Here is an 18238-nt window from a genome sequence, read left to right on the forward strand (position 1 = left end):
CGCACGACAGATAGATATTCCTGGTCACCACAGTACGCGTGCAAGTGTCGTCACGCGTGGCGGGATTTAGGGTGAGAAGCATGGCACATGTTCGAGGAAAGCGAGTCGGTTAGAGGATTGTGGAAAGATTAATTGCCATCTGGTCCTGTGCACGCGAAAGACGATCGCGTAGCCGGGATTTTCGACGCGTCCCGAAGCTTTTTGGGGGCACCTTCGATATATCGTTGCCGGTGTATTTATGACTCGTGCTCGTTACATGCCGTTTCGATGCACTATACGCTTTAAGCTCCGTGAAAAACATTCGATCACGTCTCCTACTTGTTAAAAAGCTTAGACATCTTTTCTTTGGTTTTTTCTTTTTTTTTTTTTTCCTACAAAAAGAAAGGAAACTATGGATATTGGTTGAAGATAGGGAGAGGAAATTGAATTTTCTAAAAATTTAATCAATTTATGCTTAAGTTTCTGTGGTATCGTTTTAAGATATAGATAAGAATTTTCTTTTACTTCATTACGTAAAAGACTTTGGAGTATGTTATTGTAACGAATAGTCCATCAGTTTGTTTAAATATACATTGTATAAGTTTAGAAGAAAAATAAGTACACGATTACGGAACGTGGATGTTATAAATTTAATTTATATCCGAAAGAAGGTTGAGGAAGAAGGTTACGCAGGATGAGAGGAGTCGATGGAAAAACGTTCAACACAGAAGATACCATGAAAGGAGCGATTAGAATGAGGTTAACTGTGAGAAAACTTTTCAAACTTGTGAGATAAAAAAGAAGGAGAGAGAGAGAGAGAGAGAGAAAAAGGAACGATACAGGGATAATTTAAAAAAGGAAACTGAGATTGAGCAATCGTTGAGATCGTAACGAATAAATGCAGAAAGAATAAAAATAATTAAAAAGAAAAAAGAAGTTTTGCTCGATTAATGTTAACGATTACGTTTAATTAAAACAGTATTTATTGCTTTCTCAGCTCTTAGATAATCCGGATAAATATGAAGTAATCAACAGATACTCATAACCTGATATGAAACTGATGTAAAATTTGCATAAATTGATTATATATGCCTTTTGAAATACTTTTGCAATATGTTTTGCAAATCTGAATCTGCTTTTCTGTGGAGGATCCAAATATCTTTTGATATTTCTTACTTAATGTTATCTTTTTGAACAAATATTTTTCACGTTATTTTTTTGAATTTTTTTAATATTCGATAATATATGAATTATTATCAGAACAAATCTTTTAACTGTCAGATTGTCAGACACATTTATTTCCACAGTAATGATTTTTCACATCTTTTTTCTTCACATAATGAAAATGAAATATTTAACGTCAATGGTCAATTGAGTAAAACGACAGTGAAGAAAAATAAATCATGTTCGAGAAACGACACGTTCGGATTATCCAAGATTTACAGCAATGTAAATCTAACAGTCGGCAAGATTGGAACACTGAAAAGTTTTAAAAATTTTCCTTGGCTTTTTTAAAAAAAAAAAATTTCCTATTCGTGACGCTTGTAAAAAGATGTTTTGTAAGAGCAATGTGAATCTTTTTTTAAAGAGATTTACTTTCAATAAAATGGATATTTTAAACGAGATATAAGCTGCAGAATAAATAGATGTAATAACATCTATTCGAGACGAATACGATTTTAGGATAGAGAAACATCGATATTTTCCTACTATCCTTTAATCCTTTAATCCTTACATCAACGAGTGTTAAAATTCAATTTCTCAACTCAAAAACTCAAATATACTTTTTTCCCGTCGCGTAAAAAAGTTTCGAAAACCTCTCAAACACTCGATGTGTCCTCAATTTCGTGTATCAACTAATACAACGATTCTTCGAATCGTCGCTTTTATCGACTGATTATCCTGAACCTTCTCTATCTTCTCTCACCAAATCGATCGTACAATCACCTTGAACGTGATCACCACGAATCCAGAAGGCAACAATGGCCTCTCTGTGTACCCTCTACTCTTCCTCCCCCTTCCCCCCCGTTTGTTCAGAGACAGTCGAAGATAAAATCGATAAAATTTCGAGCAGGAAAGGGAGGCAGGAGAGCGGATTGTCTGTCGGGGTTGGCGCACAACGAGGTACAATAAGTTCGTGGCACCTTGCGAATCGGAAGTGTGCTTATTATTAGGCCACGCTCTACGAATAGCCCGTACCTTGAACAGACGAAATAATGCCGCTTATAAATTTCGAAGCATCGCACAGGTTTTGTTCGACAAGATCGATCGAGATCTTTTCACGAGAGACACATATTTCGAATGATAAATTTTGAAGAAAAATTTAGACGACTTTGGATTCTAAGATGAATTTAAGAAAAGTATTTTTGAAAGAAAAAAAAAAAGAGAGAGAAGATTTTCGAAGAAGCTTGACGATGCAAGTCGCGTGGCAACAATCGAAAACGTATTCTCTCTCGAGAATTTTTGGGTGGAAGATCAGCCAAATACCGAGATATTCGTGGCATACGTCAAAATCAAACGATTTCTATTTATACGTTTTACAACAGCATGCACAGCGGCGACGGGTTCGATCGGACACCTGTTTCCATTCAAACAAACTGGGTTCTCCGATTATTATTTCAATCCATTGCATCGAGTCTACGAGCTTTACATAAGCGTACCGATTACATATTCGATCGGTGTGTTGCACTCGATCGATTATTTTCGAGAGCTTCCAAAACGATTCTTATGAATCGTCGCGATCTTCCATTGCAATCTTTTCTTTCGCTTCGATTTTATTTTCCCTGGCCATCTCTAGAAATTTTACGAAAATTCGTTGGGTAACTTATGATTATTTTTATAAATTTATAAAATAAAGATTAAATTTTCTTTCTTTTAATTTTTTATCGATCGAGTTTTATCGTGTATCGATGGTTCATTGTTTCTAGAATTATGATGAAATTTCGCGTTTTTTTTTAAAAATAGACACGAATAATAAAATGTAAAGAAAACTGTTGGAAAAAATTCGAGAAGAAACATTTAGCTACAAGGATATTTCGATATATTTTCCTCGTCATAAAATTGCACTGCACAGATATTTCTACCTTGACGTTTTCAAAAATCTTTAAAAATTATTTTAAAAGAACAATTTATCGGTGTAATAAAGAAGAAAACAAGAAAAGAAAAAAACCTACGATCTTTTAATCTGTTCCAATAAATAACGAAATGGCGAAAGAAACAAGCATTTATTAGAAGAATCTACATCTTATTATTTCTTTCGGAAATTTAAACAATTTGAGAGAACTGAAAAACAAATAAATTTTGTATCTTTCGATGAAAATATATATTTCTAAATCCATTTAATCTTTTTAAATTGGATTAATTTTAAAATGGAACGCATATAACAAAGAAAGAGCATTTACATATAGGCGAAAAAATTTAATTGATGCAAATTTGAGCGTAACGAGGGGAATGTATCGCTTTGTTTCGCGATTTTGCTCGCCAGGTTATTTTCGTAGAGCTCAATTTCAAAATCTAAGCGTTCTTCCTTCTTCCACTTGGTGGCCTCGATTCGCTGGATTCCTCCATCCTCTCTATCATCTTTCCGTTTAATCGGTGCGAATAAATACACGAGAGAGAATGACAAGAGGAAATTAGACCCCACTCGTTCGTTTGCCGTTCCTTTATTTGCCCGTTCTTTAACTCTTATTTTATCACCGTTACAAGAATCATCGTAAAAATATCGATCGTGTAATTTTTACACGAATTATTTCTTCTTCGCCAAGCGAATTATCAATATAGCTTAATACTCTCGAATATTTTGGCTTTCGATAAGAAAAAAAAAAAAAAAAAAAAAGAAGACGAATTCGTCGTTCTATTTCTTTCGTGAAAAATTAAAAATCTTTTTCTCTTTCTATCGACGATCCATCACCGATTCCTATACACCGATTGAGATTTCTGAGATTCGCTCAAACTCCACGTAGTCTCGAATACATTCCCAAAATCGTTCCTTTTCCCGTGCCAGCATATAGGTCAGTGGGTATATATACGTCTTGCTCGGTTGCTCGGTCTGGCCAACGATACATCGAATTCGTAGGAGACTGGATCCGGTCCGAGGAAGTGGACTTTTTGGTTGGTGGGCACCCGCGACCGTCCCACGATCCTCGTCAGGACCACTCTCTGGAAGCAGCGGAGTGGCGGAGGAGGAGTTGCAAGGGCATTAGGCTCCGAATACGGAACGATAAAATTCTTACGAAACGTGTCTCTCCCTCTCCTCCTCTCCCTCCTCTCCCTCCCTCCCTCTCTTTCTGTACAATATTTCTCTGGTATAATATTCGTGCATCGAACTGGCACTCTCACGAAAAGAAACGAGAGGCAGAAACGTCGAGGGAAAGGGAGAAGGAGGTTGCGAGGAGAGGAGGTGTTGGGCAACAGAGGAACGATCCGAGGAATTCGATGGTTGAAAACAAACCTAACTGGAGGACGTGCTGTTTCGCTTTAGAGGAGACGGTAGACACACGACGTGGGCCCGTCAAAATGTATTTTTGACGGCTGTTTGACAAGCTTTTAACGTTCCTCCTTCCCGCCCGCGCGATGCTTTCTCGCGAGTCCTGCACGCTCGTTCTGCGACGACTCGTTATTTTTGCGTCCCGCGAGCCGAATTACGTAAGCGTGCGCTCTGCCTCTGGAAAGGTTACCGGAAGGTGGCAGATTCTGTGCGAGAGATAACGAGAATCGTGATTTTCGGAGGCTATGGAAGGATGCGTTGGAGGAGGGAAGGCGATGGTAACTTTTGTTTTTTTTGCCTTGGAACTTCCTGTGCTGGAATTTGTGTGAGTTTTTTTTTTCTTCTTTTTTCTCTTTTTTTTTTTTTTTTTTTTTTTATATAACCAAGTAGATTCGAATTATACACGTTTGGATGTTTATCGCGTTTGAAGTATAATTCTTCGATGTATTTGGAAATTCCAAATGTGTATATTCTTTTTTTTTAATATTTAATCCTCGCTCGATAATTTTTAATCGTATTTAACGATTAATAATCGATTGTTTTGATCGTTCCCCAACCAATTGTTACGTTATGTTATTACTGGTGGCATTTTGATATTTAAAATATTGGTCTCACACTGACTAATCGATAAGGATCTTTGGTTTCCGGTTTTCGCTATCAGCGGATTTGAATTCAACATTGTTCTCGCATTTATTCAAGCTCAATAGCCACGATTTCAAGGCCGTATCAATAAACTTCTTGTTCCCCGGAAAGAAGAATGCACAATAAAAAGAACAGAGATCCGGTTAACTTTAATAAATCAGCATTAAAGCATCATTCAATAGCCTAGAAAATTTGTTAATTCGTTCAACGCTCGGATCAACGAATTATATCCAACAAAAAGATATTGAAAGATATTTAAATTTTTAAGTGGCGATCGAACATATTTAAAACATATTTAAGAATATTTGAAAATAACTGCAAACTTCCATCACGTTTATTCTTCCTCAATCAATTTGATACCCGGAAAAAACCGCAATTAAGGATGTTGGCGCTATCAGGCATTTGAAATTCCTCGAGAACTTAGCCGCAGATTAAGAAAAATTTCGTTTTTATCAACGACAACTGATTTCGTGCATTCTGGTTAAATAGGTTTGATCGAAGATAAATCGACGAAAAAAATGGTATAAATGTTTCGAAAAAATTTTTATTTTTGTTTTTCTCTTCTTTTTTTATTTTTTATTTTTCTTGAACAATCTCATTAAATAATTCCACGAAGAAGCGTGATCGATACAACTTGTTTTTCTTTTGTTCCAAACGGAAATAATTATTTAAAAAACGATGAGAATCGTTAACGTTATGAGATGCTAAGTTATTAACGTGATAAAATCTTCTAACATTTATGAAAGAGCTCCGATTTTCTATTTGTTTCAAATAAACTTCAAAAGCTTGATGATATAAAACTCAAATTTCTTTACAAAGTCATCAATTCCAAAAATTTAAACTTATGCTCTTTAATTTTCGATAAATAAACTTGCGCAAACAGTTTAAATACTTTTGCATTAAACAGTTTGAAGATTTTTAAATAAATTTTGAAAATAGACATTAAATTGCAAAGAAATATCTGGACCTCTTTAATACAGAGAATACAAGTGAAATGTATTATTGGGCTTCGGCCAAAAACCTTCATCCCTATACATCTTATTCTCTAGATATAGCATCTATCATTTATTCTCTTTTATCCTTTATCAAACCTGTTTAATTTTTTAAAAAGGCTGGAAGTTTTCAGAATCTGTTCAAAAAAAATTTACCGAGACAAAAGTAAAGTAAATTTTTAAAAAAAATTATTTAATAAAGATACGTGATTACTTGATACAAAATAATTCTGAAAAGTGTTCTCTCCGCAGCGCAACAACGAAACTCGAATGTAAAGAGCAAAGAGATATTAATTCACATCCAACCAACTCGAACTATCAACCGCACATCCGCACTCTTAATCTCTGTTCTTGTTTCAGGTTAAATGGTAATCTAAACCGATCATGTACAACCTGAATGTGAACGTGAATCCTAGTCCGGCGGCTGCCGCGAGTCTTCTCGGTGTCGCGGCGGCCGAGGTCACACCAAGGACACCGGAAATCGTAAACTCCCTCATCGCCATGACCAATCCCTTCGAGGGCTACACGAACGAGAAGAGCAGGGATCGTACGGATTCGACTAGCAGCGGTGAGCCGAGCCCACCGAGTGTTCAGCACACCTGTAGTCAGCTCATTAAAGAAGGTACCCATCCGGTGGTGGCCTTGATAATATCCTACCAACTTCTCTCCGCAGATTTTTTTGCTATTCTTCTTTCTTTCCCCCCGAATCTCGCGATACATCCAAGGTTATCCAGGATTTAATGGTGATTCTGATATATGGTAGGAGAATCTTTTAGAAGAGAAAAAGGGTAGGAAAAAGTATAGTTGTGATTCTTATTCGGTGATTTAATGTATTCTGAAAAAAAAAAAAAATTGTTGAGAAAATTGATAATATATATATATATATATATTTTTTTTTATTACAAAATTACAAAATGATTTAAAGGAAAAAATTTTAATCACAACATTTCTTTTTTATATCTAGAAAAGGATACATTTTATACAAAACATTAGAATTTAATTTTCCGATTGCATATCAATACAAATCTAATCGATGATTTTTCTTTTATATATGGATCATAGTTTACTTTAATGAGTTATATTCTACATGTATATATATTGCGAAAAGTTTTTTTGTTCTCATCTTCGATGACAATTTGTGTGATTAAATATCTGATATATTTATAGGATTGAAGTTGACGCTACAAACGAAAAGAAGAGCCAACGGAAGCGGGGATGACACGAAGAAGAAGACGAAGAAGGAAGATGGGAGTGCGGATGACGAGGAGGAAGAAGAAGCGGGCAACAACAATAACCGCGGTGGAGTAAGAAATCTTCACATAATGTTCTCGTTTAAACGATAAAGCCAGTCGTGATGTCCGGCAATTCGCGCTGTAAGTCGTCGTTTCATCGATTTCACGGGTTTTCGAGTCAAACCGGACATTTATTCCAATCAATTTTTTTCCTGTTATTTATTGCTCTGATCAAGAAGAATTCAATCGCTAAACCATAAGATATATATTCATTATTTTCATATTATATTGCAGAAATATCGTAACATTTTAGATTGATTAAATAATTTTTGCAGCTAACGCCAGAGGATGAGGAGAGGCGTCGAAGAAGGCGCGAACGAAACAAGATAGCTGCTACCAAGTGTCGATTGAAGAAGCGTGAAAAAACAGTGACTTTGGTGCACGAGTCAGAAATCCTCGAAACGCAAAACCACGATTTGAAGTCGCAGATTCAAGAATTGGAGACGCAAAGGCGCAGGCTTGTAGACATGCTAAGTCTGCATGGACCGACTTGTCTGAAACAAGGTGGCACAGACAATTCGTATCAACAATTTGCAGAACCTTTGCAGCTACCCAGTTACCAGGAGAATTTCGTGCAGCCCCCACCAGCATTGAACCAGCCTCAGAATTGTGTGACGGAATATCCGGTAAAAGTGGAAGAGTATGAAGCTGACTTTTATCGACAAGGAAGTCCATTCGTACCAACCTCGGATGCAGGTTGTACGGTTTAGTAGCTTTATCAACGTTGTAACAATGCCTACCGCGCCATTTAAAGAGTAGTTTCCGTGGAGATTTGGTTTACCGATTAAAGAAGATGATACATGGTTCCATTAAGAATCTGATGTTTGTTTGATGGTGAAGAAACAGTTGTATGCATTCCAAGAAGACACGAGAAAGTAGAAACATCTGTTTAATTGATGGAAGCGTTGTCGAGATAATTTAGGAATTTTGTATGTTTTTGAGATTCTTTCGAAGATTCTTAACACTTCCGGTGAACCGAATCTCCCGTTTCTTATAATCGCAAGTCTATAGCTTGTAAGTTGATTATACTTTAATAACAACGCGCTCCTATTTCTCCTTTTCATCCTATTCTTTCTTCTTTTTTCCTTCTATTTCTTAACACATCCCTTTGCACTCGAAACGTTCGATGTAGAACGCTTGAAGACATTCCTTAAGAATAACCCTTTCTTGAAAGTAAGTAACCAATTCCTTGAAAATAAATACTGTGACATTCTAAAATATAATTAATGTAATCAATAAATATAAGATAGAAACGAATTACTTTTGCGATACTCGATTTATTAGTATTAATATGTTGATGCAATATGAATTTTAAAAGAAAACAAAGAGAAAAAGAACAAAAAAAATTTTTATTTTATTTTAATTCGTATTAATTTCTGTATTAAAAAATATTTACGAAAATTTAAAGATAATCATAAAAAATAGTCGAGCATTGCAAAGGTGTTTCGTTATTTTAAGTAAAAATCGAGAATTTCTTTTACAAATGGCGGTTCGCATCAGATGTCGATTATTTTTTATGCGGCCGCCTTTTCTCGATTTACCAGTGAGAAAAAAAAGTATAATTTGTATAACTCAACATATAATAAGTCTTCTGATATTGATTACGACTATCTCTCGTACATTGGGACGTGTACGCTATGTGACGCGTTCTCAAAGGATACTTATAATTATACGAGCAATCGTAACGATATATTTAATACTGTGAAATGTGCATATTTTATACAGATTACATATATTATTATATACGTATACACTCGCAGACACGCACATGTCAAACACATACGCGTCATTACAATTAACAAACACATGATATATATACATGACGATTAATGACAATGACCGACGACATACCTCAATTTTGTGGGTAGTTACCCTTCTTCGGTGCGTTTGCACGAAAAAATTTTATTTTTTAATTTTTCTTTTATATTGTAACTCTGATCATGTGATCGTTGAAATTTTTTAATACACGAAGTAATAGCGACAAGGATGCCAAAGAACCATCAGATAATATCGATCAGAGAATATTTTTATTTTTATGAAAAGATTATATCGGTGGAAAGAAATTAATAAACGCACTTTGGGCTACGCTTACGCGTTCTGCAATTTACAGAAGCTAGTTTAATATTTAGCCGAACGTTACGATTAATAGTGAAACGCTTTTTTTCTAATCCATGGATTAAAAGATACTTTTTATTCATTTGGAATGTTACCGCCGATTGATATAACGAAGGAAAAGATTTTTCTTGCACTTCATAAAATGTGTGAAGTGAGATAAAGTCTTCCTTTTATTCTTCTGGCAAGAGATTAAAAAGCGTGCACAAGCATTAAGAATGTTTTTTCTTTAACATGCAGGAAGAACACGTAATAGTCACATACGTGTGGTGCTATACATATACATACATTAAATATATATATATAAAAATATATATATATATATATTTATATATATATTTGCTTTTTATATAAATTTTATTAAGTTGCCCGAAGAGAGTATTTAATAGTTTAATACACATGTTAAATATATATTATCGATGTCTATTTACTAATGCAAAGTTCTGAAAGTAATAGTATATCAAATGTATTGAAACAAAGTTTATATTTATATACAAATTTTTTCTATCTTTAACATATTGAGAAGAGGAACCAAAAAGATAATATTATTGACATGCTAAAAATGCGCAATAAATTTTAATATGCAAATTCTTTAAAAGTATTGCATTTTATTTTAAGTAAAAAATATTCCGATCGTGTTTATGGAATATTCGAAAAAATTTTTTAAATAAAAAAAATTAGATATAAAATTGATGGTTCTTTAAAAATAAAAGATAGAATTTATTTTGATATAATTATGTTTGCTCTATCCAATACATACTGCCATTATTAAAATTCCAGATACACTCGCTTATCGTATCTGGCCATAGGTTCGTTGTCTTTTTAGCAAAGTGTATTAAAAACAAAGTTTTTCTAGAGAATAAATACAGAATAATTTCAACAACAAAATAGTAAACAATATATAAGATTTTATTCATTGTAACAAAATCGTACTATTGTCTTTTATTACTGAGTACCTGGCCATGGTTTTCCATGCGACAGCTATTTTTCTTTAGAAAGAATACATTAAATTGAAATTAGAAAAATGGCTGACAAAATTTTTATCGTTGTAACCTAAAGAAAAATTTTATTCTTTAAATAAAAGTGCCTTCAATATATACTAATTATCTATTCTTTATTTTTATTTACAATCATTTTATAAATTTAAAAATGAAAATGTAAATATTGAAAAAATGTACTATCAACAAATATTACACACACATTTTATTATAGAATTCAATATTAATATTACATTCTCATATCTCAGTCACAATCAATTCAAAACAAAATTCATAATTTCATTTTATAAATAAAGATACTTTGGAAGGAGGGAAGGAAATATAATCTTATTAAACCTTAAATATACTTATTCGATAAGTTTATGAACCCCTGAAAAATACAAATAACATATCAATATAATTATTTAAAGATAACTACACATTAATAATATATAATCAAATTCACTTACACAATAATGTTATTAATTGGAATATGAATTAATTTGACAAAGAATCCTATAAAACCCATTATGCAAAAACCAATGGCAGTGGCAATGGCAATTTTCTGAAATTCTAAAAATCACCAAACAACAAGTTAGAATAAAACAAAATTCAGAAAATAATCATTTATTATAAACTTACCCTTCCTATCAGGTTTTGTGCATCGTTTAATAAGACGAATACTATCTTTCGCAAATTGACGTCCAGGTTCGGTAAGTTTCTTCACTTGATCCATTGTACTTGTGTAACTGAAAATAAAATATTCGTGTAATGAAGTTTATATCGACATACCACAAACATTTATATTTAATTTTTATAATTAGAACTGATAGAATTCGTGTAAAATTTTATACGAGCGGTGTGCAAAATTACATGTGCTTTTAAACTTATAGTATATCTAAAAAATTGATATATATCACTTCAATTAAAAAAAAATAAACATACTAATTTTTGGACTCGATAATAACAGAAAATAACTTATAGGTTACAAAAATTGTCCATTAATGCGTTGTTAATTTTTTTCTTAACTTTGTTTGAAAAGATTAAAAAATTTTTCTTTAAAACACAGTACTCACAATGCGTATAAATGAAGAACGCTTCACAAACTGTTATATTTGACGTACGAAAAACTACGCTCGTCAGAAGCTGAGGCGCTACGTGGACACTATGCTATACGAACGTCACTTCCTGATCACTGATGTTGGAATTATAAAGTCATAGCACGAATATATAATCTTTTAAACTTGAAAAAAATGTTGTGAAATAATATTAACAGTAATATTAATTAAATTTGAAACAATATTTAAACAATTTACATAATAATTTATAATAGTTCATGTGAAATCGTATAATAATTTCCTATATAAAAAATGAATGTTTAAATAAAAATTTTTTTTATTTAATATAATGAATTTTCATTAAATGAAAAATAAAGATCAAATAGCGAAAAAAAATATTAATGAATGATGTTACATAAAATAAATGCATATAAAATCATTTCGAGTTCTTTATATAATAATATTTGTGCATAAATCCCTATACTAGGGAATATAATAGTGGAAACTGTATAATAATTAATAGAATTTTTAGAATACAAAATTTAATTTTTTTTATTTCAATTTTGGTACGAAATTTTGTTATAACATTTGTTATATTTGTAATATTATTATTAAATTTATAATATATTGGAAATAATTGCAAAAAATATTGTATCAAATATTTTTTTTTTTAAATAAAATGACTTTAAAAAGTTATTTGAGCATAATATATTAATGTTAAGTATATATGAAATTTGTCTACTGGAATAACATATTGTATATCAGTCTTGAGATTTTTTTTCATCAGTAACCTTTGACACTTGTGATTATTTGTCAAATGTTAGGATATCATATATAAAAGTGTACATGTTGAAATAAAGAAATTAAATATGAATTAATATATTTAGATTAAGTTAAAATTATTAAATTATTTTATTAAAAATATTTTAATTACATAAAAAAAAATATGGGTAATAGATCTAGCCTTCTTCTACGCGAAGAAGAAATAGCACAAATCCAAGAAGCAACTGGATGTAAGTTTTATTTATAAAATACATTATTTCAAAAAAACATTCAAATTTGTTACTGTTTAAAATATAATCTATAATATTTAATTATTAATTTATAATATATTTTATATATTATATTTCGTATTATGAAATTTATAATGATCATATATATTTTTTACTATATTTATTTTATATTTGAGAATATTTATTTAACTATTAATATACATAATATTTACCTAAAATGCAATAATAATATATTTATTGATTAAATTCTTGTTTTGTGTTATAGTTACACCAAATCAGATTGAACGTTTATATAGTCGTTTTACAAGTCTTGATCGTGGAGATTGTGGAACTCTTAGTAGAGAAGATTTCCTTAGAATTCCAGAATTGGCAATAAATCCTCTTGGTGATAGAATTGTAAATGCTTTCTTTGATGAAAGTGGTAATGATAGAGTGAATTTCTTACAATTTATGCAAGTGCTGGCTCACTTCAGACCCATTAAAAAAAATAGTCCTAATAGATTAAATTCTAGACAAGAGAAATTAAAATGTAAGTTAATAATAAAATAAAATCAAAAGAAGTTTTAAAAGTTATTTTATATTTGTTTATATTTCAGTTGCCTTCAAAATGTATGATTTGGATAATGATGATTTAATATCGAAAGATGAACTACTAGCTATTTTGCATATGATGGTTGGTGCAAATATTAGGTAACAAAAATAATTTAATTTATTATTTAAAAATAAAATAAATTTAAATAATTTATATAATTTGCTTATTTTTTAATCCATCTAAAAATATCTCATTTATTTTAGCGAGGAACAGTTAACTAGTATTGCGGAAAGAACTATAGTAGAGGCTGATGAAAATGGTGATGGAATGATTTCATTTGAAGAGTTTTGTAAAGCATTAGAGAGGACAGATGTAGAACAAAAAATGTCTATACGATTTCTTAGTTAATTTATTTTTTTCTTTAAATAATGCACAATTTGCTGATGTGTTGGGCATATATATTAAAATTTATTATAATTTATAATAATAATAATGAATATAACAATTCTTTTTTTCTTATGTATCTTCATTTATTTTACATGAAAAAAAGTTGAAGTTATGTTCAGTATTTAATGATACAATGAAAGGTAAGATAGTAAATTTCCTTTTTTTTAAAACTGTTATTAAAACAGCTGTAATTTTAATTAATAAAAAATGATACAATTATATGTTTTTACGATTTATAGTATATATATAAATTCCACAGTTATTACAGATTTTGTTAACCTACAGTTTACAACATTTAATTTATTATTTGTCTTGTTATACTGCTTACATTTTCCAAAAAAAAAAAAATATGATAACATTTACTATAAACAAGCACTATTGGAAAATAAGTTATGCTATTGATGACACATTAAAAAAATGGGAAACATGAATGTAAAATATGTATTACACGAATACTATGTATTTTATTTGTACATGAATTATATCTTGACTTCAAAAAAAATATTGAGGAATTATATTTAATTAATCATACATTCTCGTTATAATGAAAATTCTTACTGCATTTATTTTATCTTTCTTAATAGATTGTAACTATCGGTACCTCATTATATTCCAAAGCATTAAAATTTGCATATGCAAAACAATGAGGAATATTTATTGTATTTTCATAATAATTTAAGCTGTGGATGACACAGCTAATTTTTTTAAATGCTCCATGAATACTTGTAAACTGACATCATCAGTTAAGACAGGCGCTCCACTTTCCTAAATTACAATAAAAATTAATTAAAAATTAGAATTAATAATCAATAAAATGAAGAGAAGCATAAATTTTATTGCTAAACCAATAAATAAATAAATAGATTAAAGTTAATTATAATTCATAAAAATGTATTTTGTGAACAAAGATTTTTTTGATGCCAACCACCAGTGAATTGTGATAATACTGTTGCAAAAAATTGTTAAAGTGTGTAGAATTTTATGCTTGCCTTATATAGTGAAATTGTGTTAAATAACGTGAGATAATTTAAAACGATTTAATATCGATATTTTTATAGTGATAGTTTTGGAGTAATAGTTAATATTTGTTAGTTACTTTTTACTATTGTTAAAAAATATTTTATTGTATAGACAAGAAATATTAACTATTTAAATTTCTAAATTTTCCCCACTAATTCCATTACCAAAGCAATAAAAGCAAATATAAAGAAAAAAAATATAATTATCAAATGAATGTAAAACACACCCCACTGGGTATCGGCATCCCCTGGTTGCAGGATCACGATGACATGAAAAGATTATTAATTACATATGGTTGATTAAAATGTTTAATTCGTTGAAAATGAAAAATAAATAAAATAATCTAATATGAATAAATTTGATGTTGAAAATGTTGTATTATTAAGAATAAAAATATTAAATAATGCACTTACCGCTCCATAAGCATACATATTGTTATGAGTTTGACTTGGATTCACTTTGCTCAATAAAAACCTTGCTTGTGAACCACCTTGTTCAGTATCGATATATCTAGGTGCAGGAAACCGTTCGGCTAATATTTCAGCAGCATCATCAACAGGTGCTGCCAATAATTGTCGGAAATTTTCATATTCTGGCAAATCTTGATATTTTAATTGACGCCATTGTGCAATAGTCTGTAATAAATTAATATATATATATTGCAAGCACATTATTATTTATAAACAATGATAAATAACTACCTCTCCATGGAATATAAGGATTTGGAAGAAAGTATCCATCAATAAAATTCTATCTGGCTGAATAGATGATGTATCTAATAAAACTGGTTCCGGAGGACCACTAAATCCATAACTGTACAAAATTGGTTGTACCATTATCAAAGAATTTGTTAAATCTTCTCGCATGAGCATATGCCTATAATATTTAAAATTTTAATTAGTAATAATATTTCAATTGATTGAAACATGAAAATATAATGGCTAACCTATAAAAACTAGTTTCATCGGGAGAATTATTAAATACTTGTAGAAATTGCGATCTACGCAAATGATACATAAATTGAGGATATAAAGAAAAGTTTTCTGCAAGCCTAAAACTATTTGGATCATCTTTTGTGTATTCCCCAAATTTCTGGCACTATAAAAGAAATATTTAATGTTAGAAATATTATATATATTATATTAAATGTTAAATTTAGTAAAAGATACAAACTAATCTAATAAGCATACGATCGACCCATCTTAAAACATCTGGTCCATCGTCACTTTCTGCCCTAAATACAGCTAAACGCGACATGAGAACAGCGGCTGCTTCTTGATCAAATCCGGCACTTATATGATGTAAAGATGTCGATGCATCTGCCCAACTATAATCAAAATTATTGTGATTAAAAAATAATAAAAATTAACAATAACAAAAATTTAATAAATATATTAACATACTTTCTAGCAATTGTAGTAACTCTGATTCTTCGTTGACCGCTACTATGTTGATACTGTGTGATAAATTGAATACAACCTCTTCCACCTTGAGGAATTGGTGCCGTATGTTGATTGACAACTTCAAAAAATAATGCTGTAGTAGTAGAAGGTGTAAGGGAACAGAATTTCCACTGGCATGTACCACCTAATCCTACTTCTTGTTCTCCAACACTTGATCCTTTTACCCCTAGAGATACGCAAGGCCCGATCGCACCGGAAACTTTAATTTCTCGTGACGTTTTCACTTCCAATGTTGCATTAAATGCCATTTTCAAATCGCCTTTATGATCTTTAGCAAACACACGTTGGAATGTTTGCTTGAATAGAGAAGAATTGAAAGAATCTCCCATAAGCATGTGACCACCAGTTGAATTGCAACATTGTCTCATTTCTAATAGACCGGTTTGATCGAGAGCGCACGAATAGATATCTATTATATGACCGTTTGTTGCAGCACGTGACGCGAGAGAATCATAGTGTTTAGTTGCCTTTTTCATATGTTTAGCGTTATCTTTTTGAATATCATGATGCGATCTAATAGGTTGCCGTAAGTCATCCGTTACGACTTGACCAGGTCCTTGAGAACAAGGTCCACCCACAAATAGCATTATCCTAAAAATAATAACGTATATTTTTATTCAAAATGTTTGAATAAAAAATTTATAATCGAAACACATACCTGGCTCCTGTGTTAGCATAACTGGCTTCCAAAAGACCGGTAGCAACGGCTAGTGCGACACCCGTCGATCGTAATGGACGTTTTCCTGGCCCGACTGGCCATGGATCTCGTTGAAGTTCTCCCAAAAGATCTGTTAAACTCATATCACATTTATGTACAGGTTGTAAAAAACGATTTGCTGCTGGTAATGGTTGTCCACCAGGTCCTCTTTGTTGATTTGGATTTTGACCTGGTATTGGCCGACCTATACCTATAAGTTATGACAATATATATCTATTCTATATAGTTATATTTTATTATAAAAATATACCTAGCATGTCTTGAACCTGTTTTGGTTGTAAATCTTTAGTACCACGAAAAACATAACTTTTACTGCATCCTTCACAACTTAATTCATGTACTTGTACCATTCTTCCAAATGTAATAAGACCAATTAGAGCATTAGGTGGAAGTAAAGAAAGTGACATTTGTAAAGAATCTTTGAGAGAACCTAATTCTTCGTCATCCATACATGTATCCACAACTAGTAAGAAAATGGGTGGTAAACATTGTGCTCTCTATTCAAAAATAATAATAATTAATATATAATAGATTAATAAAAATAATATTTTATTTTGATATAAATATTGTTTACCATTATGGTATATTCAATAGTTGAAAACTTTGGAATTAATTCAGCTGGTTGATGTTGTTCTGAAATAGCAGCATATTGTGGAGGAAACTAAAAATATATTACATATCAAATATTATTTTATTACAAGATAATTATATTTAATTTTATAATCAATATGATTTAATTCTTACAGGATTTCTTTGAAAGCATAGATTGCACACCCATAATTTAGCACGGTAATCGACTTGGCATAATGGATTTAAAATTGCTCTACATGTAGATCTTGTACAAAGAACAGGATCATATTGTATTGGTGGAAGATCTGGCCTTTCTTTGATCGGTTGATAAAGTGTTCCTAAGGGCACAACAAGTCTAGTGGCATCTACACGTGATGAGGGCCAAACATTCCAAGTAATACGTATTCCATCACGGTCTTCATTTTGTTGAATGAAATCTTCATAAGTAGTCATGTTGCTGTAATCAAGAAATATCAAATAATAAAAATAACATTCAACTTTAATTCTTAATATTCATATAATTTTTAAATATGTGACAAGTGTAAAGAATGTATAATAAATGATTTTAGGTTAAACATACCTAATTAAGTCAACGATGACTATCGTGTACTTTTAATTATAAGCTTGAGATAATTTTAAGTAATCTTTACTATCAAGTTCTCATAATTACAGCATTATTTTACAATTGAATTAAAAGGACACTACTTCACCGTAACAGTACAACTCGTGCCGTCATTGAAGCCACGTCACTTGAAGCTTGGAAGAACTACTATGGCGCATGCGTACAATGTCTAACGTCAAAGGCGGTATTCGTATTTATACAATATATATATATGTACATATATTTGTAGTAAACAAAATTTGGGCACCATATAAAATTAGAAATATATACATTTTATAAAAAAAGATATATGAAAAAATAAAAAATATATAAATG

The 18238-nt window shown here is 31.0% G+C and overlaps 4 protein-coding genes across 8 annotated transcripts in view; 2 read left to right on the forward strand and 2 right to left on the reverse strand.

The window, feature by feature from the left end:
* Atf3 (Activating transcription factor 3) overlaps nucleotides 1-10391 on the forward strand; it is a 24217-nt gene extending 13826 nt beyond the window's left edge. Inside the window, exons 2-4 of one of the 3 annotated variants that reach the window (XM_086905502.1) lie at nucleotides 6460-6721; nucleotides 7267-7403; nucleotides 7667-9476. In XM_086905502.1, the coding sequence (XP_086761628.1) occupies nucleotides 6484-6721; nucleotides 7267-7403; nucleotides 7667-8101 (810 nt within the window). In that variant the 5' untranslated portion in view covers nucleotides 6460-6483 and the 3' untranslated portion in view covers nucleotides 8102-9476. Of the gene's footprint in view, nucleotides 1-6459; nucleotides 6722-7266; nucleotides 7404-7666 lie in introns of all 3 variants that reach the window. The other 2 variants (XM_003690333.4, XM_012490525.3) reach the window with 2 other exon arrangements.
* A 300-nt stretch (nucleotides 10392-10691) lies between these two features.
* On the reverse strand, nucleotides 10692-11693 carry LOC100867674 (protein transport protein Sec61 subunit gamma). 2 transcript variants are annotated; one of them, XM_086905526.1, is made up of 4 exons: nucleotides 11557-11693; nucleotides 11123-11229; nucleotides 10951-11053; nucleotides 10692-10871 (listed from the first exon to the last, which is right to left on the reverse strand). In XM_086905526.1, the coding sequence occupies exons 2-4, from the start codon at nucleotides 11214-11216 to the stop codon at nucleotides 10862-10864; spliced, it is 207 nt and encodes a 68-aa protein (XP_086761652.1). In that variant the 5' UTR covers nucleotides 11217-11229; nucleotides 11557-11693; the 3' UTR covers nucleotides 10692-10861. The 2 variants fall into 2 exon arrangements, with proteins under 2 accessions (XP_086761652.1, XP_086761659.1); XM_086905533.1 differs by having other exon boundaries at nucleotides 11426-11595.
* Nucleotides 11592-14978, forward strand: elm (calcineurin like EF-hand protein 1 elm). Its single transcript, XM_003690318.4, has 4 exons — nucleotides 11592-12551; nucleotides 12817-13080; nucleotides 13148-13241; nucleotides 13347-14978. Exons 1-4 carry the CDS (start codon nucleotides 12485-12487, stop codon nucleotides 13489-13491), a joined length of 570 nt encoding a protein of 189 aa, XP_003690366.1. The 5' UTR covers nucleotides 11592-12484; the 3' UTR covers nucleotides 13492-14978.
* Sec23 (transport protein Sec23) lies at nucleotides 13475-18093 on the reverse strand. Of its 2 annotated transcripts, XM_003690280.3 has the most exons (12): nucleotides 17882-18093; nucleotides 17476-17758; nucleotides 17306-17392; nucleotides 16982-17228; nucleotides 16672-16921; nucleotides 15954-16604; nucleotides 15724-15877; nucleotides 15497-15648; nucleotides 15252-15426; nucleotides 14964-15185; nucleotides 14777-14797; nucleotides 13475-14295 (listed from the first exon to the last, which is right to left on the reverse strand). In XM_003690280.3, the coding sequence occupies exons 2-12, from the start codon at nucleotides 17752-17754 to the stop codon at nucleotides 14206-14208; spliced, it is 2328 nt and encodes a 775-aa protein (XP_003690328.1). In that variant the 5' UTR covers nucleotides 17755-17758; nucleotides 17882-18093; the 3' UTR covers nucleotides 13475-14205. The 2 variants fall into 2 exon arrangements, with proteins under 2 accessions (XP_003690328.1, XP_012345534.1); XM_012490080.2 differs by lacking the exon at nucleotides 14777-14797.
* Nucleotides 18094-18238: the final 145 nt, after the last annotated feature.

The sequence above is a fragment of the Apis florea genome, unplaced genomic scaffold (assembly GCF_048593485.1).
Source record: "Apis florea isolate Af1SG1 unplaced genomic scaffold, ASM4859348v1 contig_1615_pilon, whole genome shotgun sequence".
Classification (NCBI taxonomy): domain Eukaryota; kingdom Metazoa; phylum Arthropoda; class Insecta; order Hymenoptera; family Apidae; genus Apis; species Apis florea.

Bases quoted from the DNA above. Each gene is read 5' to 3' on its own strand.
- LOC100867674 (XM_086905526.1), bottom strand. From the start codon at position 11,216: ATGGATCAAGTGAAGAAACTTACCGAACCTGGACGTCAATTTGCGAAA. The intron at 11,054-11,122 runs GTAAGTTTATAA...GGTGATTTTTAG, and splicing joins CACAAAACCTGATAGGAAGG to AATTTCAGAAAATTGCCATT.
- Sec23 (XM_003690280.3), bottom strand. From the start codon at position 17,754: ATGACTACTTATGAAGATTTCATTCAACAAAATGAAGACCGTGATGGA. The intron at 17,393-17,475 runs GTAAGAATTAAA...ATATATTTTTAG, and splicing joins TATGCTTTCAAAGAAATCCT to TTTCCTCCACAATATGCTGC. The intron at 15,427-15,496 runs GTTAGCCATTAT...TAAATATTATAG, and splicing joins GATGAAACTAGTTTTTATAG to GCATATGCTCATGCGAGAAG.
- elm (XM_003690318.4), top strand. From the start codon at position 12,485: ATGGGTAATAGATCTAGCCTTCTTCTACGCGAAGAAGAAATAGCACAA. The intron at 13,081-13,147 runs GTAAGTTAATAA...TTTATATTTCAG, and splicing joins TAGACAAGAGAAATTAAAAT to TTGCCTTCAAAATGTATGAT. The intron at 13,242-13,346 runs GTAACAAAAATA...CATTTATTTTAG, and splicing joins ATGGTTGGTGCAAATATTAG to CGAGGAACAGTTAACTAGTA.